At 46.9% G+C, this 25,229-nt stretch overlaps 1 protein-coding gene across 6 annotated transcripts in view; it reads left to right on the forward strand.

Moving 5' to 3' along the window:
- The window catches only part of LOC115111638 (smoothelin-like), a 101,320-nt gene that overhangs the window by 36,825 nt on the left and 39,266 nt on the right, over window positions 1–25,229 (forward strand). For 5 of the 6 annotated variants that reach the window (XR_003860827.1, XM_029637904.2, XM_029637907.2 and 2 more), the window contains exons 5-8: window positions 3,045–3,124; window positions 16,440–16,542; window positions 21,707–22,629; window positions 23,598–23,643. Coding sequence is in view for 5 of the 6 variants with exons in the window: in XM_029637904.2 (XP_029493764.1) it covers window positions 3,045–3,124; window positions 16,440–16,542; window positions 21,707–22,629; window positions 23,598–23,643 (1,152 nt within the window). In the remaining variant the exon portion in view is untranslated. Of the gene's footprint in view, window positions 1–3,044; window positions 3,125–12,311; window positions 12,412–16,439; window positions 16,543–21,706; window positions 22,630–23,597; window positions 23,644–25,229 lie in introns of those variants that run through there. The other variant, XM_029637908.2, reaches the window with a different exon arrangement.

The following is a 25,229-nucleotide window of genomic DNA, read 5'->3' on the forward strand; positions in this document are numbered from 1 at the left end:
GGTAGAGGAGGAGGAGAAGGAGGAGAGGAGGAGGGAGAAGGAACAGAGATGGAGGTAGAGGAGGAGGAGAAGGAACAGAGATGGAGGTAGGAGGAGGAGGAGAAGGAACAGAGATGGAGGTAACAGAACAGAGATGGAGGTAGAGAGAGGAGGAGAAGGAACAGAGGTAGAGGAGGAGGAGAAGGAATGGAGAGGTAGAGAACAGAGAGGAGGGAGAAGGAACAGAGGTAGAGGAGGAGGAGAAGGAACAGAGATGGAGGAGGAGGAGAAGGAACAGAGGAGGAGGAGAAGGAGGATGAACAGAGGAGGAGGAACAGAGACAGAGGAGGAGGAGAAGGAACAGAGATGGAGGTAGGAGGAGGAGAAGGAACAGAGATGGAGGTAGAGGAGGAGGAGAAGGAACAGAGATGGAGGAGAGGGAGGAGGAGAAGGAACAGAGATGGAGGTAGAGGAGGAGGAGAAGGAACAGAGATGGAGGTAGAGGAGGAGGAGAAGGAACAGAGATGGAGGTAGAGGAGGAGGAGAAGGAACAGAGATGGAGGAGGAGAAGGAACAGAGATGGAGGTAGAGGAGGAGGAGAAGGAACAGAGATGGAGGTAGAGGAGGAGGAGAAGGAACAGAGGTAGAGGAGGAGGAGAAGGAACAGAGATGGAGGTAGAGGAGGAGGAGAAGGAACAGAGATGGAGGTAGAGGAGGAGGAGAAGGAACAGAGATGGAGGTAGAGGAGGAGGAGAAGGAACAGAGATGGAGGAGGAGGAGAAGGAACAGAGATGGAGGTAGAGGAGGAGGAGAAGGAAAGGAACAGAGAGGAGGAGGAGAAGGAACAGAGATGGAGGTAGAGGAGGAGAAGGAAGAGATGGAGATAGAGGAGGAGGGAGAAGGAACAGAGATAGAGGGAGAAGGAACAGAGGAGGAGGAGGGAGGAAGGAACAGAGATGGAGGTAGGAGGAGGGAGGAGAAGGAACAGAGATGGAGGTAGAGGAGGAGGAGAAGGAACAGAGATGGAGGTAGAGGAGGAGGAGAAGGAACAGAGATGGAGGTAGAGGGAGGAGGAGAAGGAACAGAGATGGAGGAGGAGAAGAGGAGGAGGAGAAGGAATGGAGAGATGGAAGGTAGAGGAGAGGAGGAGGAGAAGGAACAGAGATGGAGGTAGAGAGGAGGAGGAGAAGGAACAGAGATGGAGGTAGAGGAGGAGGAGATGGAACAGAGGATGGAGATGGAGAGGAGGAGGAGAAGGAACAGATGGAGATGGAGTAGAAGAGGAGGAGAAGGAACAGAGATGGAATTAGAGGAGGAGGAGGAGAAGGAACAGAGGAGTAGAGGAGGAGGAGAAGGAACAGAGTAGAGGAGGAGGAGAAGGAACAGATAGATGGAGAGATGGAGGAGGAGAAGGAACAGAGATGGAGGTAGAGGAGGAACAGAGTGATGGAGGTAGAGGAGGAGGAGAAGGAACAGAGATGGAGGTAGAGGAGGAGGAGAAGGAACAGAGATGGAGGTAGAGGAGGAGAGAGAAGGAACAGAGATGGAGGTAGAGGAGGAGAGGAGATGGAGGAGAAGGAGAAGAGATGGAGGTAGAGGAGGAGAAGGAACAGAGATGGAGGTAGAGGAGGAGGAGGAGATGGAGGAACAGAGATGGAGGTAGAGGAGGAGGAGAAGGAACAGAGATGGAGGTAGAGGAGGAGGAGAGAGGAACAGAGATGGACAGGTAGAGAGGAGGAGGAGAAGGAACAGAGATGGAGGTAGAGGAGGAGGAGGAAGGAACAGAGATGGAGGTAGAGGAGGAGAAGGAACAGAGATGGAGGTAGAGGAGGAGGAGGAGAAGGAACAGAGATGGAGGTAGAGGAGGAGAGAAGGAACAGAGATGGAGGTAGAGGAGGAGAGAAGGAACAGAGATGGAGGTAGAGGAGGAGGAGAAGGAACAGAGATGGAGGTAGAGGAGGAGGAGAAGGAACAGAGATGGAGGTAGAGGAGGAGGAGAAGGAACAGAGATGGAGGTAGAGGAGGAGAGAGGAGGAGGAAGGAACAGAGATGGAGGTAGAGGAGAGGAGGAGGAGAGGAGAACAGAGATGGAGAGAGGAGGAGGAGAAGGAACAGAGATGGAGGTAGAGGAGGAGGAGAAGGAACAGAGGGAGAAGGAGGGAGGAGAAGGAACAGAGAGGAGGAGGAGAGAAGGAACAGAGGTAGAGGAGGAGGAGAAGGAACAGAGATGGAGGTAGAGGAGGAGGAGAAGGAACAGAGATGGAGGTAGAGGAGGAGGAGAAGGAACAGAGATGGAGGTAGAGGAGGAGGAGGAGAAGGAACAGAGATGGAGGTAGAGGAGGAGGAGGAAGGAACAGAGATGGAGTAGAGGAGGAGGAGAAGGAACAGAGATGGAGGAGGAGGAGGAGAAGGAACAGAGATGGAGGAGGAGGAGAAGGAACAGAGATGGAGGAGGAGGAGGAGAAGGAACAGAGATGGAGGTAGAGGAGGAGGAGAAGGAACAGAGATGGAGGTAGAGGAGGAGGAGAAGGAACAGAGATGGAGGTAGAGGAGGAGGAGGAGAAGGAATGGAGATGGAGGTAGAGGAGGAGGAGAAGGAACAGAGATGGAGGTAGAGGAGGAGGAGAAGGAACAGAGATGGAGGTAGAGGAGGCGGAGAAGGAACAGAGATGGAGGAGAAGGAACAGAGATGGAGGTAGAGGAGGAGAAGGAACAGAGATGAGGAGGACAATACTTACAGTACATACATCTCTCCAGGGGGGCAGGCATACAGCACTCCCCTGCTACCTGATAAGTTGAAGGACATGTTAGGATACTACTCTATAATAATCCTGTCCCCTGTTGGCCAGAGGTTCTCCCTTTATCTATTTTCACCCTCTTGTTCTCTGTCCTTCTCACCCTATCTGGCTTGCTCATTCAGTAGTAAACTCCTGTCTTGACAAATAAACCACTTTAGCTTCTCCATAAGTGTGTCTCCTCAGCTCCCATTGGAGATTTGATAGGTTTGTATTGTCTCCCCCCTCATCAGTCAGTGTGTAACCAGTTGGATGTGGTGTGTGTTTCAGGTACAGGGCAGAAAGGGGGAACCACCGGCCGATGCCTGGAATCTGAGGGCCTGGATCTCCAAAACAGCCTGGGAGCAGGGGTGAGTGAGTGAGTGAGTGAGTGAGTGAGTGAGTGAGTGAGTGAGTGAGTGAGTGAGTGAGTGAGTGAGTGAGTGAGTGAGGAGATGGCAAACAGGTTTGATTATGACAGCTGTATGATCTGACTGACTGTCAATGCCTCACACTTTTTTTATATGAAGAGAGATCATGTTGCAACTTACACGTCAACTTTAATTAGCAGCACAGACTCAGTTGTGGGTGTTGAGTATATGTTTGCAGAGAACAGTGACCATTTTTTCTGCCACAATGAAGAATGCAGACAACAACAACACCCAGGCATGTGACTCCGTCAGACACTGTCTGTCTCATGACTGTGTCTTCTCTTCACCATGTTCCGAACACATAAACTGACAGACACGCAGGCGAGCTTGCGCCAAAGTGGCTGCCACGACGCAAGGAATGTATTTTCATTCTTCATACCTCATTCATTTCTGGCTAAGTACACCCAGACACTGAGAGGAGAGGAGATTTGTTCAGGCTCTGGTGTTTGGTATAGGCAGTAAATCCTTGGTGATAAGAACACCCTGCGAGCCAGGCCTGTCATTCTACACACTACTGGTTACCCAGGCTGTCACTCTCCAAACTCTCACATCACACTGAAGGGAAATGATTATGTTTTGATTATGTGTGGCAACCAGAACTTAGGCGTGTCTGTGCGTGCCTATCTGTCCATCTGTCTGTCGGAGATTGGAAGGGAAGAGTGATGGTAGTCTCTCTCCCATTCTATATTCCTCCTTCTCACCTCTCTTGTTTCCTCTTTCCCCCTTTCAGATTTGAGGCTTTGCATGTCAAAGCCCTTTACACATTTGGTTAGGAGAGGCCCCCTTGTGGTCAGTGAAGCGAACTACTATATTCGTAACCCTAATAGCTTCAGTTAATTTCAATATGACAGTTTCCTGTGAAAGCATTGCAGATTGACTGATGAGTTTATGTGCTGATAATGCTGAAAGACGTAATAGTAACAACGTAATCATTTTTCAGAACTGCTTGCCTGGGTCTAGATGCTATCTTATCACTGTTGCACGATCAGTTTGTCTGTACTCCCTGCTCTGTTTTCTGAAGACAGGATCTCTGTTGGGTAAAGTTAATTCCTATCGTATGCCGTCATTCCTGTAAGAATTGGGTTGGTGATGCGGGTTAGGCTGCATGCTCAGCCGGGAATCTGTACCAACATGAAAAAACTATAGAATACTACAGTACTTATTATAGAATCCTATAGTAAACTGTAGTATACTCTAGAATACTATACTACAAATTGTAGTATCCCTCGATCATGTGTAGTACTTACTATAGAATGTTAATACTACAGTATTATCTGCAAAAAAGCATTGTTGTAAATACTATAGTAATGTCCAGAAAAACACAACAGTCCGTAAAAACTCGACACTTTTAGTAGTGCTGAGCGATTAGTGCTTCTTTTAGGTTAGTTCGATTTCAGTTTGATTATTAAAATGACTTTCATAAAACATTTCAGTTGTTTTGTATCAGACCTCAGGATAAGACCCAGATGCAGACAGTTTGAAAGTAGCAAAAGTGTATTACTAGAACGGGGCAGGTAGAGGTCAGTAATTCAGAGCAGAGTCTGAAAGGTACAGAATGACAGGCAGGCTCAGGGTCAGGGCAGGCAGAGGTCAGTAATTCAGAGCAGAGTCTGAAAGGTACAGAATGACAGGCAGGGTCAGGGCAGGCTCAGGGTCAGGGCAGGCTCAGGGTCAGGGCAGGCAGAGGGCAGTAATTCAGAGCAGAGTCTGAAAGGTACAGAATGACAGGCAGGCTCAGGGTCAGGGCAGGCAGAGGTCAGTAATTCAGAGCAGAGTCTGAAAGGTACAGAATGACAGGCAGGGTCAGGGCAGGCTCAGGGTCAGGGCAGGCAGAGGGCAGTAATTCAGAGCAGAGTCTGAAAGGTACAGAATGACAGGCAGGGTCAGGGTCAGGGCAGGCTCAGGGTCAGGGCAGGCAGAGGGCAGTAATCCAGGGCAGAGTCTGAAAGGTACAGAATGACAGGCAGGGTCAGGGCAGGCTCAGGGTCAGGGCAGGCAGAGGGCAGTAATCCAGGGCAGAGTCTGAAAGGTACAGAATGACAGGCAGGGTCAGGGTCAGGGCAGGCTCAGGGTCAGGGCAGGCAGAGGGCAGTAATTCAGAGCAGAGTCTGAAAGGTACAGAATGACAGGCAGGCTCAGGGTCAGGGCAGGCAGCGGTCAGTAATTCAGAGCAGAGTCTGAAAGGTACAGAATGACAGGCAGGGTCAGGGCAGGCTCAGGGTCAGGGCAGGCAGAGGGCAGTAATTCAGAGCAGAGTCTGAAAGGTACAGAATGACAGGCAGGGTCAGGGTCAGGGCAGGCTCAGGGTCAGGGCAGGCAGAGGGCAGTAATCCAGGGCAGAGTCTGAAAGGTACAGAATGACAGGCAGGGTCAGGGCAGGCTCAGGGTCAGGGCAGGCAGAGGGCAGTAATCCAGGGCAGAGTCTGAAAGGTACAGAATGACAGGCAGGGTCAGGGCAGGCTCAGGGTCAGGGCAGGCTCAGGGTCAGGGCAGGCAGAGGGCAGTAATTCAGAGCAGAGTCTGAAAGGTACAGAATGACAGGCAGGCTCAGGGTCAGGGCAGGCAGAGGTCAGTAATTCAGAGCAGAGTCTGAAAGGTACAGAATGACAGGCAGGGTCAGGGCAGGCTCAGGGTCAGGGCAGGCAGAGGGCAGTAATTCAGAGCAGAGTCTGAAAGGTACAGAATGACAGGCAGGGTCAGGGCAGGCTCAGGGTCAGGGCAGGCAGAGGGCAGTAATCCAGGGCAGAGTCTGAAAGGTACAGAATGACAGGCAGGGTCAGGGCAGGCTCAGGGTCAGGGCAGGCAGAGGGCAGTAATCCAGGGCAGAGTCTGAAAGGTACAGAATGACAGGCAGGGTCAGGGTCAGGGCAGGCTCAGGGTCAGGGCAGGCAGAGGGCAGTAATTCAGAGCAGAGTCTGAAAGGTACAGAATGACAGGCAGGCTCAGGGTCAAGGCAGGCAGAGGGCAGTAATTCAGAGCAGAGTCTGAAAGGTACAGAATGGCAGGCAGGCTCGGGGTCAGGGCAGGCTCAGGGTCAGGGCAGGCAGAGGGCAGTAATTCAGAGCAGAGTCTGAAAGGTACAGAATGACAGGCAGGCTCAGGGTCAGGGCAGGCAGAGGGCAGTAATCCAGAGCAGAGTCTGAAAGGTACAGAATGGCAGGCAGGCTCAGGGTCAGGGCAGGCTCAGGGTCAGGGCAGGCAGAGGGCAGTAATCCAGAGCAGAGTCTGAAAGGTACAGAATGGCAGGCAGGCTCAGGGTCAGGGCAGGCTCAGGGTCAGGGCAGGCAGAGGGCAGTAATTCAGAGCAGAGTCTGAAAGGTACAGAATGACAGGCAGGCTCAGGGTCAGGGCAGGCTCAGGGTCAGGGCAGGCAGAGGGCAGTAATTCAGGGCAGAGTCTGAAAGGTACAGAATGGCAGGCAGGCTCAGGGGTCAGGGGCAGGCTCAGCAGGTCAGGGGGCAGGCAGAGGGCAGTAATTCAGAGCAGAGTCTGAAAGGTACAGAATGGCAGGCTCAGGGTCAGGGGGCAGGCAGTAATCAGTCTGAAAGGTCAGACAGGCAGGCTCAGGGTCAGGGCAGGCTCAGGGTCAGGGCAGGCAGAGGGCAGTAATTCAGAGCAGAGTCTGAAAGGTACAGAATGAGGGTCAGGCAGGCTCAGGGTCAGGGCAGGCAGAGGGCAGTAATCAGAGTCTGAAAGGTACAGGACAGAGTCAGGAAGAGGGCAGTAATCCAGGGCAGAGTCTGAAAGGTACAGAATGACAGGCAGGGTCAGGGCAGGCTCAGGGTCAGGGCAGGCAGAGGTCAGTAATTCAGAGCAGAGTCTGAAAGGTACAGAATGACAGGCAGGCTCAGGGTCAGGGCAGGCAGAGGGCAGTAATCCAGGGCAGAGTCTGAAAGGTACAGAATGACAGGCAGGCTCAGGGTCAGGGCAGGCTCAGGGTCAGGGCAGGCTCAGGGTCAGGGCAGGCAGAGGTCAGTAATCCAGGGCAGAGTCTGAAAGGTACAGAATGGCAGGCAGGCTTAGGGTCAGGGCAGGCAGAGGTCAGTAATCCAGGGCAGAGTCTGAAAGGTACAGAATGGCAGGCAGGCTTAGAGTCAGGGCAGGCAGAGGTCAGTAATCCAGGGCAGAGTCTGAAAGGTACAGAATGGCAGGCAGGCTCAGGGCAGGCAGAGGTCAGTAATCCAGGGCAGAGTCTGAAAGGTACAGAATGGCAGGCAGGCTTAGGGTCAGGGCAGGCAAAGGTCAGTAATCCAGGGCAGTGTCACAAGGTACAGGCAAGGTCAGGGCAGGCAGAATGGTCAAAACCAGGAAAACTAGAAAACAGGGACTAGAGAGAAAAACAGGAGTATTGGGGAAAACGCTGGTAGGCTTGATGAGACAAGACGAACTGGCAACAGACAAACAGAAAACACAGAAATAAATGCATAGGGGATAATGGGGAAAATTGGTGACACCTCGAGGCGGGTGGAGACCAGCACAAGAACTGCGCTAAACTATTTAGAATATTGGCCCGTTGGACTCTACAACTCCCTACTACATTGCACAGCTCGGGCTTGATCTGATTTATCTCTAGAGAAACTGCGCATCGAGCCCCCCCCAAAAACAAACTAAATGGAATTCAAATTATTGAACCGACGTTGGTCAGTTCCTTGTGGAAAAAATAACAGACATTTTGGTTAATCGCTCAGCACTAAACTATAGTAAATACTACAGTATTGAATTTGCATATACCCTGCCTATTCCCCTCCCCCATACTCCAATTTGTGCCACCCATAAATTAGAAACCAACATGCCAAGTATAGACCATATTGTGTTCCTTGCAGGTTATAGAAAAGAGCAGAAGCTCTGAACTCTGTTCAGACCCCAGTCCTACCTTCCTACAGGTTATAGAAAAGAGCAGAAGCTCTGAACTCTGTTCAGACCCCAGTCCTACCTTCCTACAGGTTATAGAAAATGTACTATTTTAGTATTTCTCTGGTAGGTTTCCTGGTAAGCCTCCACTTCTATGTCAAAGATAATAAAACAAAAATACTACAGTGATGTCTGCAGTAACAATAGAGCAAACACTACAGTATACTACATTTTGCTAAAACAATACATTACTATAGTATTTAGGGGCTCCCGAGTGCCACAGCGGTCTAAGTCACTGCATCTCAGTGCTAAAGGTGTCACTACAGACACCCTGGTTCGAATCCAGGCTGTATCACAACCGACCGTGATTGGGAGTCCCATAAGGCGGCGTACAATTGGCCCAGCGTCTTCCGGGTTTGGTTAGTGTAGTCATTATAAATAAGTTGTTAAAATATGTTCTTCACTTTTTTTTTTATATGCTAGTTCTCCTTTACTACAGTATTTACATTTACATTTACATTTACATTTACATTTAAGTCATTTAGCAGACGCTCTTATCCAGAGCGACTTACAAATTGGTGCTTTCACCTTATGACATCCAGTGGAACAGCCACTTTACAATAGTGCATCTAGGTCTTTTAAGGGGGGGAGGGGGAGAAGGATTACTTTATCCTATCCTAGGTATTCCTTAAAGAGGTGGGGTTTCAGGTGTCTCCGGAAGGTGGTGATTGACTCCGCTGTTTTAAACTATTTAAACTATAGTTCATTGTAAATACTACAGTGTACTACAGTATACTACAGTAAAGTCTGCAAAAACACTACAGTGAATACTATAGTATTTATACCATATTTTATTTATTCCATAGTATACTATAGTACGGAAAAAAGTATGGAAATGTATGAACTCAGTAATGTAAGTTGCTCTGGATAAGAGCGTCTGCTAAATGACTAAAATCTTAATGTAAAATGTAAAGTACTTGTGGCTATACAGTAACTACGATGTAGCAATGCTTAACGCTCTAGTAGTCTTGTGTTGCTTCCGAACAAAAGGCTTTAAGATTAGTTAGTCACCTTTTGTTCCTTCGTAAACTGTATTTCCTTTAGGTCTGGTTTTGTTTGTCATATATTTCGGCAACATATACTGGATTTAGTATTGTGTGAAACTATGCAATTGTAAGATGTTGGAGGTAACAATTCAGACCACACATCTAGCAGATAAGAATTATTGGTTAGAACAATCTAGAAAGGTTGTATGATATACTCTGTATTTGTCTGTTCTTGTTCTTGGCTGTCTAGTTGTCAATGTTGGAGTGGGTCCCATATGCATTGGATATCTGAGCCAGTGTCTGTGTTTCTTTGAGTCTGTATGTTTGGAGTCTGACGTTCTAGTCAGGAAGAAGAAATAGCTTTTTTCAGGTCAAGTGGCACAATGCCTGCATCCTCTCAGGTGGAGGGTCTGACATGGCCCTCGTGCTGTCGGAAAGGGGCTACAGGTGGGGTGGATGGGGTGAGGTGATGGGGGCAGACAGACACATCCAGCCCACCAGCTGTGCTCCAGCAGTTTGTCTTGAGTCAGTCTGCTCTATCTGTAATGGGGCTGTAGCCAACAACAACAGCAGCAACTGGCAGCAGGGCTCCTTCCATACATCACAGGAGCGGATCTCTTTGAGCTGCGATCAATTGTCCCCAGGCAGATGGAGGCCCCAGATAATGGTCTATAGTTCACATAGATATACAGTACCAGTCAAAAGTTTGGACACACCTACTCATTCCATGGTTTTTCTTTATTTCTACCATTTACTACATTGTAGAATAATAGTAAAGACATCAACACTGTGAAATAACACATGAAATCATGTAGTAACCAAAAAAGTGTTAAACAAATCAAAATATATTTTATATTTGATATTCTTCAAAGTAGCCACCCTTTGCCTTGATGACAGCTTTGCACATGTTGGCATTCTCTCAACCAGCTTCATGAGGTAGTCACCTGGAATGCATTTACATTAACAGGTGTTCCTTGTTAAAAGTTAATTTGTGGAATTTATTTCCTTCTTAATGCGTTTCAGCCAATCAGTTGTGTTGTGACAAGGTAGGTGTGGTATACAGAAGATAGCCTTATTTGGTAAAAGACCAAGTCCATATTATGGCAAGAACACCTCAAATAAGCAAAGAGAAATGACAGTCCAACATTACTTTAAGACATGAATCTGGCTCACATGAGGACCGCCACAGGAAAGGAAGACTCAGAGATACCTCTGCTGCAGAGGATAAGTTCATTAGAGTTATCAGCCTCAGAAATTGCAGGCCAAATAAATGCTTGACAGAGTTCAAGTAACAGACACATCTCAACATCAACTGTTCAAAGGAGACTGCGTGAATCTGGCCTTCATGGTCGAATTGCTGCAAAGAAACCACTACTAAAGGACAGCAATAATAAGAAGAGACTTGCTTGGGTGAAGAAACACAAGCAATGGACATTAGACAGGTGGAAATCTGTCCTTTGGTCTGATGAGTCCAAGTTCGAGATTTTTGGTTCCAACAGCCGTGTCTTTGTGAGACGCAGAGTAAGTGAACGGATGATCTCTGCATGTGTGGTTCCCACCGTGAAGCATGGAGGAGGAGGTGTGATGGTGTGGGGGTTCTTTGCTGGTGACACTGTCAGTGATTTATTTAGAATTCAAGGCATACTTAATCAGCATGGCTACCCCAGCATTCTGCAGAAATACACCATCCCATCTGGTTTGTGCTTAGTGGGAGTGTCATTTGTTTTTCAACAGCACAATGACCCAACATACCTCCAGGGTGTTTAAGGGCTCTTTTACCAAGAAGGAGAGTGATGGAGTGCTGCATCCGATGACCTGGCTTCCACAATCACCCGACCTCAACCCAATTGAGATGGTTTGCAGCCACCAAGTGCTCAGCATATGTGGGAACTCCTTCAAGACTGTTGGAAAAGCATTCCAGGTGAAGCTGGTTGAGAGAATGCCAAGAGTGTGTAAAGCTGTTATCAAGGCAAAGGGTGGCTACTTTGAAGAATCTAAAATTCAAAATATATTTTGATTTGTTTAACACTTTTTTGGTTACTACATGATTCCATGTGTTATTTCATAGTTTTGATTTCTTCATTATTATTCTACAGTGTAGAAAATATAAAAAATGAAGAAAAACTCTTGAATGAGTAGGTGTGTCAACTTTTGACTGGTACTGTGTGTGTGTGTGTGTGTACAGTGTGTGTGTACATTGTGTGTGTGTGTGTGTACAGTGTGTGTGTGTGTGTGTGTGTGTACATATATACACACACACACACACAGAGCGAGAGAGAAAAGGTCTATGGCAGCAAACTAAAGACACACGGAGTGTAGTGATCAGCTGCTGACACATAGTGTATGTCAAACAGTGTATCTCCTTCAAATCTCACATTCAAATGAGAAATATGTATATACATGTTCAAGAATGGAGGGAGTTTTTATTTTATTTTGACTGTTGATGTAAGCTTAGTTTTTTGCCAGACACCAGTAGGCCTGCTAGTGGTTATTGATGACTATGTTTATAATGAATGTGCTTGAATTGAGAGAGGATAGCTGAGGTAACAGTTTCCATATGGTAAGGAAAGAGAAGTTTGCACACCTAGCAGCTCAAAAATGTAATTACATGTATGGGTGAAGGAATGTTGGCAAGAAAGAAAAACACTTTTTTGTTTTATGCTAAATGTATCTTTTGTCTGAACTAACATGCCAATTAAAGCAGACTCAGTAATCACAAAAACAATGGAGTTTACCTTGGTCAAAAGAGCGTGTCAAAAGTGAACTTGTCAACCAGGCAACCTGCTAACCTGTAAAGCCTGTCGGATGTTTCCCAGTCAAAACTGCATATTTTGTGATGTTTTTGTTCATTTTGGTGTTTGGCAGACTGCGACCACCTCTGCAAAAAACATAAAAATTAAATACAGATTTCTTGATTTATCTTAATCTTAATTCTGACTATTTTGAAGAAGTGTTACTAGCTATGTTGTTGCTACAGTGGCTCAAGGGGGACCAACAACAGTAATAGTGCCATTTTTCAACTGAAGGTCTTTAGGGAGTATGCCTAGAGTTCTGCTAGGTGCAAACCCAACCTATGTATGCAGACGTCTTAAGGATTGCGATATCGAGAGGAAGGAGAGGGGGAGGGAGACTTAGAAGGAGCCCTGTAGAGACAGAAGGGGAGGGAAGGGAAGTGGAGGGAGTGGCCTGTTGGTGGGTGTGTGTGGTATGTAGGAGTGTGTGTGGTGACTGAGGGAGTGGAGAGGTAGAGTAGAGGATGTCATGACTACTAGAGCGAGAGCAGAGCGAGAGAGAAGACAGACAGACAGGTAGCGGAGCCAGTGAAAGAAGGTAAATGACACATTCTAGTTCTTCCACTCTCACAGACCTAGTTCTCCTCTCTGAATGCCTGTCCTTTTTTTCAGACTTTGTTCCTCCTTATCAAATTCCATCTACTTCTCTTTACACAATTTGTGCCTGTTTCTTTTTGTTTCTCATTGCGCTGAGACCCGAGGAGCTGCCTCTAAGGTTTAATGTTGGGATAATTGGGCAGTCATTTAGACAGTTTCTATCAGTTGGTTTCATAAATCCATAGTTAATAGTACACAGGTGTGTATTTTTGGTACATTGTTGCAACTTTACAAAATGGTAATTTATCAGATCTGCCTCCATGGCCAGGTGTGTGTTGAATGGAGCAGGTGAGGTAGACCAGACTGGGGGCAGAGACGCTGTTTGTTTACTAATCTGATATGATCATAAACCTGTAATAAACTGAGACTAGCAGTTTATGATGACAAGCATAATGCTAAGTAAGATCTGCTGTAGTGAGAGGATGGATGATGGAGAAAGGGGAAAGAAACCGACACGCAAAGGGAGATAGATGGCAAAAATAGTTGGATGGAGGAAAACGGCTTTAACTGGACTTTGAATGATGTGTGAGTAAGTGAAAAACGGGTTTCACGATCGTCGTAATGAGTAGACCAAGGCGCAGCGTGAATAGCGTTCTACATATTTTTAATAAACTGAAAGGCACCAAACAATAAAGCATAAATGAAACGTGAAGCTACTGGTGTGCACTCAGGCAACTCAATGTAGACAAGATCCCACAAACACAAATGAGGAAATGGCTACCTAAATATGATCCCCAATCAGAGACAACGATAAACAGCTGTCTCTGATTGGGAACCATATCAGGCCAACATAGACATACAAAAAACCTAGATGACCCACCCTTGTCACTTTCACTCCCCAACCAACATACAGAATAAACTGCTTACTATGGTCAGGGCGTGACAACGAGGCTTATGGGTGTGTGATGCAGAAAGGATTGCTACTTCATTCCTGCTAATGTATTTCACTTACTGGAGGTTGGCCTTGTGTATGGTTCCTCAGGCTTTGCCATGAAGTCATGGAAAAGGACCCTGTCAGACTTCCCTCAGAGAGCCATGGAGAGGAGAGCCTGACCTCATCGCATTCTGATCTCATTTGCACAATAATGGATTCTGCTTCCTTGGAAAATGTGTCCATTCTAACCCAGGTAGCTGAAGTAATCCCTTGTTTAGTTGAGCTGCCTCTGCTCTGCTCTACTCTGGGTGGTGCAGTAATCCGTAGTAGTCTACCTCTGCTCCGTGCCTGTTTGTTCCGCCTGATTGTTGTTTCTGTGGCTCTGAGTGTTCAGATGAGTCCAGATGGCCCATGCCTTGGCTGTGGTCAGGCCAAAGGACAGTTGTCATTTTTGTGCATTTACGAGCCAGAGCTTTCACAATTAAAATCCTGACCGACCCAAACACTCGTGAACCCGTATGGTGAGGCCACGAGCACTACAGGAGAGAAGCTCAGCTCCGATTCTGAGGCCTAAAAGCTGATGAGGCCAGGGTGCTGCAGTGGGACTGCTTCGGTTCCACTCTGTCAGGTCTGCACTGTCAGCCTGGGCCAGAGGCCAGTGATGACAGTGTGGGATTGGCAACAGGTCCTGGGATGGGATTATCTTGGGTGTATTCATTAGTCGCAGACCATTGCAAAATGTTTGGTCTGTTTCATGTTTTGCAACGAAGACCGTTTACCTCTTGCTAACAGAAGCAAACGGAATAAAACAGAAAGAAACACGGAGGGACCTACCTGAATTTGTCCAATAGAAACGCAAAGCATTTTCCGGTTGGAGTAAACGGTTTCCGTTACAAAACGTTTTGCAACATACCAAACATTTTGCAAAGATCTGCAACTAACGAATACACCCCTGCTCTCTCTCTTTCTCACTCAAACATCACTATCAATGCTTTCCTTCTTTCTGTCTCTGAGAAGTATGTTCCCTGTGGTATAAGGGAGCTGTGAAATGATCACTGTCTGGGTGTTTGTCTCCTGTTCGTGGCAGCTGAGGGGAGGAAAATGAAGAAGAGGGATAGATGGGGGGGGGGGTATTTCCAGCTGAAAAGTCTTGTTTCCCCTCAGCTTCTTTGAATGAAGAACCTTCCTCAGGGAGAGAGTATTTTAAAGCAACTTCTCTCATTCTTCTACATTTCTTCTCTTTGACATTTTCTATGGATTAGCTATTCAGGTTTGGGGTGCTTTTTTTTTTTTTTTTGCTATAGTCACTGTCTGGTCCTGGCTCATCAGACACAGGCTAACAAGTGATTAAGCTCTCTCCTTTTACATCTCCCTCCCTCTCTCACTCAGGTGTGTTTGTGTGGTACCAGGCTTGTTCACTCCCTCACCTTACACTCTCTCACTTCTCTCTGATCACAGCCTGATTTGATTGACTCTACTCACAAGGCTGTGATTTTTAACCTCCTCACTTCTGACACCTTTATCAGCCCCAGGATAATGTACATTAAGCAAATGTGCCGTGTTTGTTTAAAGATGGTGGATTTGAATCAAGTATGCTCCAGGCCTGTGTGTCTGTGTGTGTGTGTGTGTGTGTGTGTGTGTGTGTGTGTGTGTGTGTGTGTGTGTGTGTGTGTGTGTGTGTGTGTGTATATATATGTATACAGTACACACACACACAGAGCGAGAGAGAAAAGGTCTATGGCAGCAAACTAAAGACACACGGAGTGTAGTGATCAGCTGCTGACACATAGTGTATGTCAAACACTTCAAACCCTTCAAATCTCACATTCAAATGAGAAATATGTATATACATGTTTAAGAATGGAGGGAGTTTTTATTTCATTTTGACTGTTGATGTAAGCTTAGTTTTTTGCCAGACACCAGTAGGCCTGCTAGTGTGTGTTTCGTTACACTGGCAATTCTGGCATTATGTTGTTTCAGGGCAGAGTATTTCTCATGATACCCGTTTATAGACCAGTGAACCAGACACAGATCTGGTTGGACTATTCTTGGATGCAATATGCCAAATACCTTGTGGTTGTAAAGAAAAACTGGGAAGTTATTTATATATTTCTAAATAAGTGTGTGTAGAAAGCCCATAAAACCACCCAATCCTTTTCCACACAGATGCACTTCAGTGGAGAGGTTTGGGGTGCACTGGAGGGAGAGTGTGGTTGTGTGTGTGTCCGTGCGTGTGTTGGCCTTGGTGTTTGTACAGCTGCTCCTCCTGTAGAGTCTCTCAAGGTCAGGCAGCAGGGGCCTACAGCAGTGGCAGCCTCTACATCGCTCCCTTTCTCTCTCCTTCTGTCTCCACCTCCCATTTCCTCTCCATATGCCGAAACGTTGTGCTCTCGATTCTACCGTCTCCCTCCTACTGTGTCTTTCCTCTTTCATGGCAGATTTTGAGGCCCTGTGTGTTTCTCATGTCTGGGCTGGCTGTGCAGTGTGTACTGCTCTGTCTGTACAGAGGACCAGATGTTACTGACACGGCAGCCCAAGGTGGAGGAGTGAGGGGTCAGAGGGCAGGCAGATGCTAACCCAACCCAGCAGAGTTCAATCATTACCCCCAACAGAAGGCTGTGTCCATACAGCTGGCTCACTAACTCCCTTGGTGTAGAATCCAGCTTCAAAGTATTATGGGATGGTTGATTTACCTGCCTGGCTCTCAGGGTGTGTTGTGCTACGCTGTCTCTCTCCCGGGGTGAACAGGGACAGGGTAGAGGCAGCCAACAGCTGTCTTATCATCTCATCTGTAGGCAGGGCCTCATCATGGCCTCTCTCTTTTGAGGAGCGTTTGACCCTGACACACAACACTGTTCTGATTGGCCTATACAGACAGAGGACTTTGTGCACCTGATGGTTCTACATATCTTCTGATCAGACCACTGAGAGGGATGGGTTCAGCTCACTGTTGTGGCTGACTGACTGTGTTCTGTCTATGTCATACTGCCAGTGAAAAGAACTAAATGCCCTCGTCTCGACTCCGTTGTCTCTGCATTGATGCGATGATGTATTGAAAAGCACCAAGTGTCTCTGATTTACTGTTGTTTCTGCAGGACACAGAAAGGGAGAGCTTTGGTGAGCGAGAGAGAATCAAGTCACAGATCCGGGAGCTGCGCAGCCACCAGACGCAACAGGGCAGAGAGCTACATAGGACAGGTGAGCAATGTCAAAGACCATCTGAATGAGTGGTTGACTGTTCCTTTCCTCTCAGCCTGTCCATAGGTCCACACACACACACACACACACACACACACACACACACACACACACACACACACACACACACACACACACACACACAGGTGCACTCAGACACATACCGTTTATATGCTTCCTGCCATTTAAATCTCTGTTCTATATATGACATGCTTTTTTGATAACGTTTGCATTAGTTTAAGGGTCAAGTTTGGATAGGCAATTTTACTTAAACACAACATTGATTGAAATCATTTCTGGGATTTCCACACTTATGCACTTAGATGCAATTTCCTCTGGTCTGCAAGTGAAAATAGCCAGCCAATAGAGCCATACTGCTGTAGGGGAGTGGAGCTGAGGTGGTCGGTCGGTCACATTGGTTTAGCTCCTCCTTTTTATTTTGAGGTTAGAGGCACCACAGTCATGGGACTAACACTCTGGTTTTGGGTGTGTAGTCATTTCATTAACCAATGTTAGCAAACACAGTGAATGCTTTACTGTAGGTTTGCTAGCTTCATCCATGACCTTTTGACTTGTACACCCACTCCATACACAAAGTGATCGAAATGTAAATGTAAATGTTTAAATGAGAAAGAACTTTACCTCTCCATGTTTGTACAGACTCTTATTTTTGTTAACACCAAGCCAATAAAGGGATACATGACAGTCACAGACCATTTGTACAGTAGTTGCTAGAGAGTAAAGAGCAGCATATAGGAGAGAGGAATAGTTGAGTGAAGCAGTAGAATAGATCATTTGTTTACGCCCATACTGATTTGAATGCCTGAATGTAAAGTGAGTATTTGTTGAACAAATATACCCGCCTCTAATACTTAAATCATTGTAGGCGTCCCAAATAGCACCCTATTCCCTATATAGTGCACTACGTTTGACCCGAGCCCTACAAGCCTATGAGAATAGGGTGCTATTTGGGACGCACAACGAGTGGTCTGGCCTGCCCTTGGACCTCAGCATCCCACTCATCAGCCAGTGCCTGGTAGTAGTGGGGTTATGAGACGGAGCAGGAATATCATCTGTTCAAGGGGGAACCCACAGCCAGTAGTGATACCTCTGCTATTTAAACCACATACCAGAACTAGAACAGAATCCTTTCTTGACATGGACCAGAAACACCCAGCTCTCCTTGCTCTGCCCTCGCCCTACAATTTGTACCGGGTTGAAGTCAGGGCCAGCAGCTGGCAGGAGCAGACCTCCACAGAGCAGAAGGATTGAGGGTAGGAGCTGTTTGAAATGGACGCCGATACACAAACGCCGATACACAAAGACACAGGAAGTTAGAGGCTGGGAACAAACAGGATAGGGTGGGGTGGGTTTTTAACAGAGAGAAGGAGAGAAGTGGCTAGAAAGAGAGAACTTAACTTGGAAGATTAGGGGGGTACAATGGCACACACATACCTCTCTCTCCTTTTTCTCTCACACACACACACACACACACACACACACACACACGCTTAAATATACAGCAGCATGTCTTGCACACGTATACATGCTCACAGTCCACAGTGTTGGTGACAAGGCTGTGATTTAGGAAATTACCCATTTGAGAGACATGGCACGTTCCACTGAGCCACTCTGAGTGACAGGGAGCCAGACTCCTCAAATTTGAACTTGAACACTGAAAAGACTGCTTTTGTTGTTGTTGCTATTTAAAGAAGGGTTAGAGGAGGGGGGCTCTCTGCTTTATGCACGAGTGTGGTTATTTAAAACCATTCTCCAAGAGCAGTAGGGGTTTTCCCAGAAACCCTCACAACAGGGCACAATGGACTGGACAAACATCATCCCATTAACTTTAGTTCTCTTTTCATTGGAGTTGACTGGGGCCTTCATTAGATCACGTGGTCTATTTTATAGGGCCTCATGTGAGAAAGGCAGCCATGTTGTGATTTTCGAAGTGAATGCCTATAATAAGCACGTTTCTTATTCAGACCCCAGTCAATAACTATTTAATCAACCAATCAAGTGAACCTCATCCTGCTCCTGGCTCTGGGAGGCCTTTCGAGGGTCTTGAAAAGGCTGCGGAGGCTGTGGACGTCTTAGGCCAAAATGGGGCTTTCCCTCACTGATTTGGTTTGTAAATGACAGACCTGCACGCTTTGTGAACTCTGGATCGAACACATGGCTAGGGTATGCAGAGATGTGTTATCATACAATGATGTGTCTCTTGTAAGGACACTGTGATTTTCCACTTTGTCGGTGTCTTTTACGCAGCTTGTCTGTGGTCTCTGTACAGCCACCCAGAGTTAAAGGCACTGAGCAGTGAGCATCACAGGGTAAGAGGTAGGTTGAGAGAGCGAGAGACTGAGTGAGATACTCTGGATCTAGGAGTGGGAGGATGTGGGCACTGCAATGTTGTTTGGAGTGTGGTTTCCTGATGAATGGAGGAGGAATGGAGGATGTTGGATAGGGACCGGGGGAGGGGAAGTACTTATCCTAGTCTCTATTTCACCCCCCCCCCCACTTCCCCCTACACTTCCTACTGCTCGGTTACCACCTACTGTTGTGGCGCTTTCTCTCTCACATACGCACACGCACACGCACACGTAGACATCTGGTCCAGGAATTGAGTCAGACCTGGAGGAAATGCCTACATCCCATTATGTCTCCATGTGTCTCCTCTCGTATACCCAGTGACGCTCACATGTCTCTCCCACACTCTTGGGGATTTGGCATATGCAGAAACCTTTCATATCCATCAGCAATCCACAAGTTATCCAGCAACCAACCTCTCACGTGACCCCACATTCCATCTTTTTTTATGTTTGGTCAGAGAAACAAAAAATATGCAAGAACAGAATTGTACAGAGCAGAGTTGTATTTCCATGGTGTTCCTCTGCACTATAATCAAATCAAATTTGATTGGTCACATACATATGGTTAGCAGATGTTAATGCGACTGTAGCGAAATGCTTGTGCTTCTAGTTCCGACAGTGCAGTACAAGAGAGGGCTGAGAATGCGTCCTTGTGGGGCCCCAGTGTTGAGGATCAGCGGGGTACCTTCACCATCTGGGGGCGGCCGTCAGAAAGTCCAGGACCCAGTTGCACAGGGCAGTGTCGAGACCCAGGGTCTCGAGCTTAATGACGAGTTTGGAGGGTACTATGGTGTTGAATGCTAAGTTGTAGTCAAAGAACAGCATTCTTACATAAGTATTCCTCTTGTCCAGATGGGAAAGGGCAGTGTGATTTGCGATTGCGTTGTCTGTGGACCTATTGGGGCGGTAAACAAATTGGAGTGAGTCTAGGATGTCAGGTAGGGTGGAGGTGATATGATCCTTGACTAGTCTCTCAAAGCTCGTCATGATGACGGAAGTGAGTGCTACGGGGGGCGATAGTCATTTAGTTCAGTTACTTTAGCTTTCTTGGGAACAGGAACAATAGTGTGGGGACAACAGACTGGGATAGGGATCGATTGAATATGTCCGTAAACACACCAGCCAGCTGGTCTACGCATGCTCTGAGGACACGGCTAGGGATGCCGTCTGGGCCGGCAGCCTTGCGAGGGTTAACACGTTTAAATGTTTTACTCACCTTGGCCACGGAGAAGGAGTGCCCACAGGCTTTGGTAGCGGGCTGTGTCAGTGGCACTGTATTGTCCTCAAAGCGAGCAAAGAAGTTGTTTAATTTGTCTTAGAGCAAGATGTCAATGTCTGCGACGGAGCTGATTTTATTTTTGAAATCTGTGATTGACTGTAGACCCTACCCCATACATCTTGTGTTTGAGACGTTGAATTGCAACTCTACTTTGTCTCTATACTGATGCTTTGCTTGTTTGATTGCCTTGCGGAGGGAAAAACTACACTGTTTGTATTCGGTCATGTTTCCAGTCGCCTCGCCACGATTAAAAGCGGTAGTTTGCACTTTCAGCTTTGTGTGAATGCTGCCATTAATCCACGGTTTCTGGTTAGGGAAGGTTTTAATAGTCACAGTGGGTACAACATCTCTGATGCACTTGCTAATAAACTCACTCACCGAGTCAGCGTATGCGTCAATGTTATTGTCTGAGGCTACCCGGAACATATCCCAGTCCATGTGATCAAAGCAATCTTGAAGCGTGGAATCCGATTGGTCAGACCAGCGTTGGATAGACCTGAGCACCGGCGTTTCCTGTTTTAGTTTCTGCCTATAGGATGGGAGCAACAAAATGGAGTCATGGTCAGATTTGCCGAAGGGAGGGTGGGGGAGGGCTTTATATGCATAGCATTCGATATGCTGAAAGAATTTAGGAAGCCTTGTTCTCTTATTAGCTTTGTAAAATCCTCAGCTACAATAAATGCCTCAAGATAGATGGTTTGCAGTTTACATGGAGTCCAGTTCTCTCAGGGCCGTCGAGGTATGTATGCACGGCTGTGACTATAATCGAAGAGAATTCTCTTGGGAGATAATGTGGACGGTATTTGATTGCAAGGAATTGTAAGGTCATGTTAACAAAAGGACTTAAGTTCCTGTATGCTGTTATGATTACACCCTGAGTCGTTAATCATAAGGCATACACCCCCGCCCTTCTTACCAGAAAGATGTTTGTTTCTGTCGGCGCGATTCATGAAGACACCTGGTGGCCGTACCGACTCTGACAATATGTCCCGAGTGAGCCATGTTTCCGTGAAACAGAGAATGTTACAATCTCTGATGTCTCTCTGGAAGGCAACTCGTGCCATATTTTCACCCACCTTGTTTTCTAGAGATTGGACATTGGGGAATAATATACTCGAAAGCGGTGGATGGTGTGCTCGCCTTCTAAGTCTGACCAGTAGGCCGCTCCGTGCCCCTCTCCTGCGGCGACTGCGTTGTTTTGGGTCAGTCTCTGAGATTATATCCCATGTCCAGAGTAGAGGACCCGCTTCAGGAAAGTCGTATTCCTGGTTGTAATGTTGGTAAATTGACGTCGCTTTTATATCCAATAGTTCTTCCTGGCTGTATGTAATAACACTTGAGATTTTCTGGGCTAACTATGTAAGAAATAATACATTAAAAAAACGAATTACTGCATAGATTCCTAAGGACCTGAAGCGAGGTGACCATCTCTGTCGGCGCCATCTTGCTCTCCAACTAGATCATGGGTATGTTCCACTGTGTCCACTCACTGTATTGTGGTGGTTGTGTTCCGTAGGCTCCAACTCAGGCATGGTTCTAGTTCTGGACCCCCTTGTGAGGAAAGAGGTCTCCGGCCCTCTGCTGAACCACCCAAAGATCTGGGACCCTGTGACATCATCAGAGGTGGATGTGGTCCTGTCCCACCGCCAGTGCTCTGACTCGACATCCTCGGACCACACCCTGGCCTCCAGGCCACGTCTCGACTCAGGAGCCTCAGAGAAGAGCCTGGGTCTGGGCTCAGCCTTCAGAACCAGGGTGGACTCAGGAGCGTCAGAAAAGAGCCTGGGTCTGGGCTCAGCCTTCAGGACCAGGGTGGACTCAGGAGCGTCAGAAAAGAGCCTGGGTCTGGGCTCAGCCTTCAGGACCAGGGTGGACTCAGGAGCGTCAGAAAATAGCCTGGGTCTGGGCTCAGCCTTCAGGACCAGGGTGGACTCAGGAGCGTCAGAAAAGAGCCTGGGTCTGGGCTCAGCCTTCAGGACCAGGGTGGACTCAGGATCGTCAGACAGAAGCCAGTGTTCAGTCCACAGAGGCAGACTGGACTCTGGGGCCTCCGAGTCCCGCTTCAGACCGAGACTAGACTCTGGCACGTCAGACTCCAGCACGGGACCGCCAGCCCCTCTAGGCTCTGAGACCTCTGACAGTGCAGGGCTGCTGTCACGGAAACGACTGGACTCTGGGACTTCTGACCTGAGCGTGGGTGTGTCTTCTGTTGAGCGGGGCCGTGTGGAAGAGCCAGAGGTGACCATGAGTAGCTCCTCCTCCAGCACAGATTCAGAGGCTGAGAGCACCAACCACCATTCAGCCCAAACCCGCCAAGACCGCTCCACTACCAACTGTGATCAGCCTGATGGGGCCGTCCTATCCAGGAAAGCCTCAGACTCCCACAGTACCCTGCTCAATGGCAGTTCCAAGGGAAAAGGAGACATCCAGGAACAGAAGGTACACTCTTGTTTAATCTTCCAGGGTGATGCTTGCTGGTATGATCTGATGTGTCTCAAGGTAGAACAGGAGAATATGTAGGTATATGTACACCACTAGAGGGGGATGTGGGGCAATGATGATGAGGCTACAATGTCCCTCTCCTACACCTCTCTGATTCAGAGGGCTTGGGTTAAATGTAGACAACACATTTCAGTTGAATGCATTCAGTTGTGCGACTGACTAGGTATCCCGTTTCCCTTCCCTTTCCTTCCATCCTTCCCTCTATTTTGAAACACCAGTTCTCAGTACCTTCGGCAACTATAAACATCTCATCTTTCTCTGTATGTCTTTAATAGCTTCGTTAAGCTATGGTTAATTTGCTACACAAATAAACTCAGCACCTCAGAGCCGGGCCCAAGTCCTTTATTGTGCTCAACTGGTTCTGGTTCCCCTCAGATCTGTCTCCCTCACCTGCTGTCAGAGGGAGAGCCGCTGGGGCTGGCTAGAAACAGCCAAACACACAGGCAGAAGAATGCTGCAGCATTCTGAGTCTCTTTATTGTTTGCTCAAAGCTCTCATCAGGGACTTGGGTCACCATGACACCACGTCGTCGCCCTTATCGGGAGTGTTTCCCCAACATAGGCTACAGGCTCTTTTTATAGGGCCCTGCAATAATATGCTTGTGTTCTGTATGTTTACATTACGCTGTGGACGTTCAGGCACATCGTGGCCCCATGGCCCCTTGATCAGCCCCAAAAAGAACAGAGACACAAACTTGTCTCCCTCGCTCTAAACACTGTTACATAATGCAAACACTACCCTGGTCACCTGTATGCGTGTGCATGTGGTTGCCACCATGACCAGTTTGATCCTCTATGCCCTCAGTGCCTTCTGCCATCCAATGGATCTGCACTATTGCCCTGTGATGCTTTACTGTGTTTTATTTTCACCTAAACTCTCTCTCTCTCTCTCTCTCTCATTTTCAGGTCAGAGATACTTTATTCCCTACTCTCAGCAAAGCAAGCGATGCAGGTGAGCATGTTTACAGATAAAAAAAACGAATCTATGTGTGTACAGTGCCTTTAGAAAGTATTCCTACCCCTTGACTTAATTGACACTTTGTTGTTGCAACCTGAATTCAAAATGGATCAAATATATTGTTGTCACCCATTTACACACAATACCCCATCATGCCAAAGTGAACATGTTTTTAGAAATATTTGCTTATTGAAAATGAAATACAGAAATTTCTCATTTAAATACTGTTCCTATTCACACGCCTTTGCTATGACAGTCCAAATTGTGCTGCATCCAATTTCCTTTGATCACCCTTGAGATGTCACTACAACTTGAGTCCACCTGTGGCCAATTCACTTGTTTGGACATGATTTAGAAAGAAACACACCTGTCTATATAACGTCCCAATGTTGACAGTGCATGTCAGAGCAGAAACTATACCATGAAGTCCAAATAACTGTCCGTAGAGCTCCAAGATATTATTGTGATGAGGCGTATATCTGGGGAAGGGTATAAAACCATTTCTAGAGTGTTGACAGTTTGCAAGAGCACAGTGGTCTCCATCATTGGGAAATAAAAAAATAAGGAGCTACTAGTCTATGCCTAGAGCTGAGAAAACGGGAAAGAATGACCTTTGTCAGGGAGGTGACCAAGAACCCAATGACCTCTGGTGTAGTCAGTTTCTATATTTCTTTGGTTATGCAAATATTTGTTTATTATACAACGGGTGGGTCTAATCCTCAATACGGAATGGTTTAACCTCTCTGGTACAAGTGGGACGATAGCGTCCCACCTCGACAACAGCCGGTGAAATTGCAGGGCGCCAAATTCAAAACAACAGAAATCCCAGAATTAAAATTCCTCAAACATACAAGTATTATACAGCATTTTAAAGATAAACCTCTTGTAAATCCAACCACGGTGTCCGATTTCAAAAAGGCTTTACGGAGAACGCACACCATGAGATTATGTTAGGTCAGCACCTTGTCACAGGAAACGCTACAGCCCTTTTCCAACCAAGGAGAGGGCTCACAAAAGTCAGAAATAGCGATTAAATTAATCACTAACCTTTGATGATCTTCATCAGATGGCACTCACAGGACTTCATGTTACACAATAAATGTGTGTTTTGTTCAATAAAGTTAATCTTTATGTCCAAAAACCTCAGTTGAAATTGGTGCATTATGTACAGTAATCATTGTCTCAAACAAACATCCGGTGAAAATGCTGAGAGCCACATCAAATTACAGAAATTAGTCATCATAAACATTGATTAAAGATAGTGTTTAACATACATTTAAAGATATACTTCTCCTTAATGCAACCGCTGTATCAGATTTCAAAAAGGCTTTACGGCGAAAGCACAGAACGCGATTATGTTAGGTCAGCGCCTAGCCACAAAAACTATACAGCCATTTTCCAGCCAAGGAGAGGGCTCACAAAAGTCCAAAATAGCATTCAAATGAATCACTTACCTTTGATGATCTTCATCTGGTGGCACTCCCAGGTCTCCATGTTTTACAATAAATGTTTGTTTTGTTCGATAATGTCCCTCTTTATGTCAAAAACCTAAGTTTTGTTGGTGCGTTTAGTTCAGAAAT

The sequence above is a fragment of the Oncorhynchus nerka genome, linkage group LG27 (genome assembly GCF_034236695.1).
Source record: "Oncorhynchus nerka isolate Pitt River linkage group LG27, Oner_Uvic_2.0, whole genome shotgun sequence".
In the NCBI taxonomy this organism is placed as follows: domain Eukaryota; kingdom Metazoa; phylum Chordata; class Actinopteri; order Salmoniformes; family Salmonidae; genus Oncorhynchus; species Oncorhynchus nerka.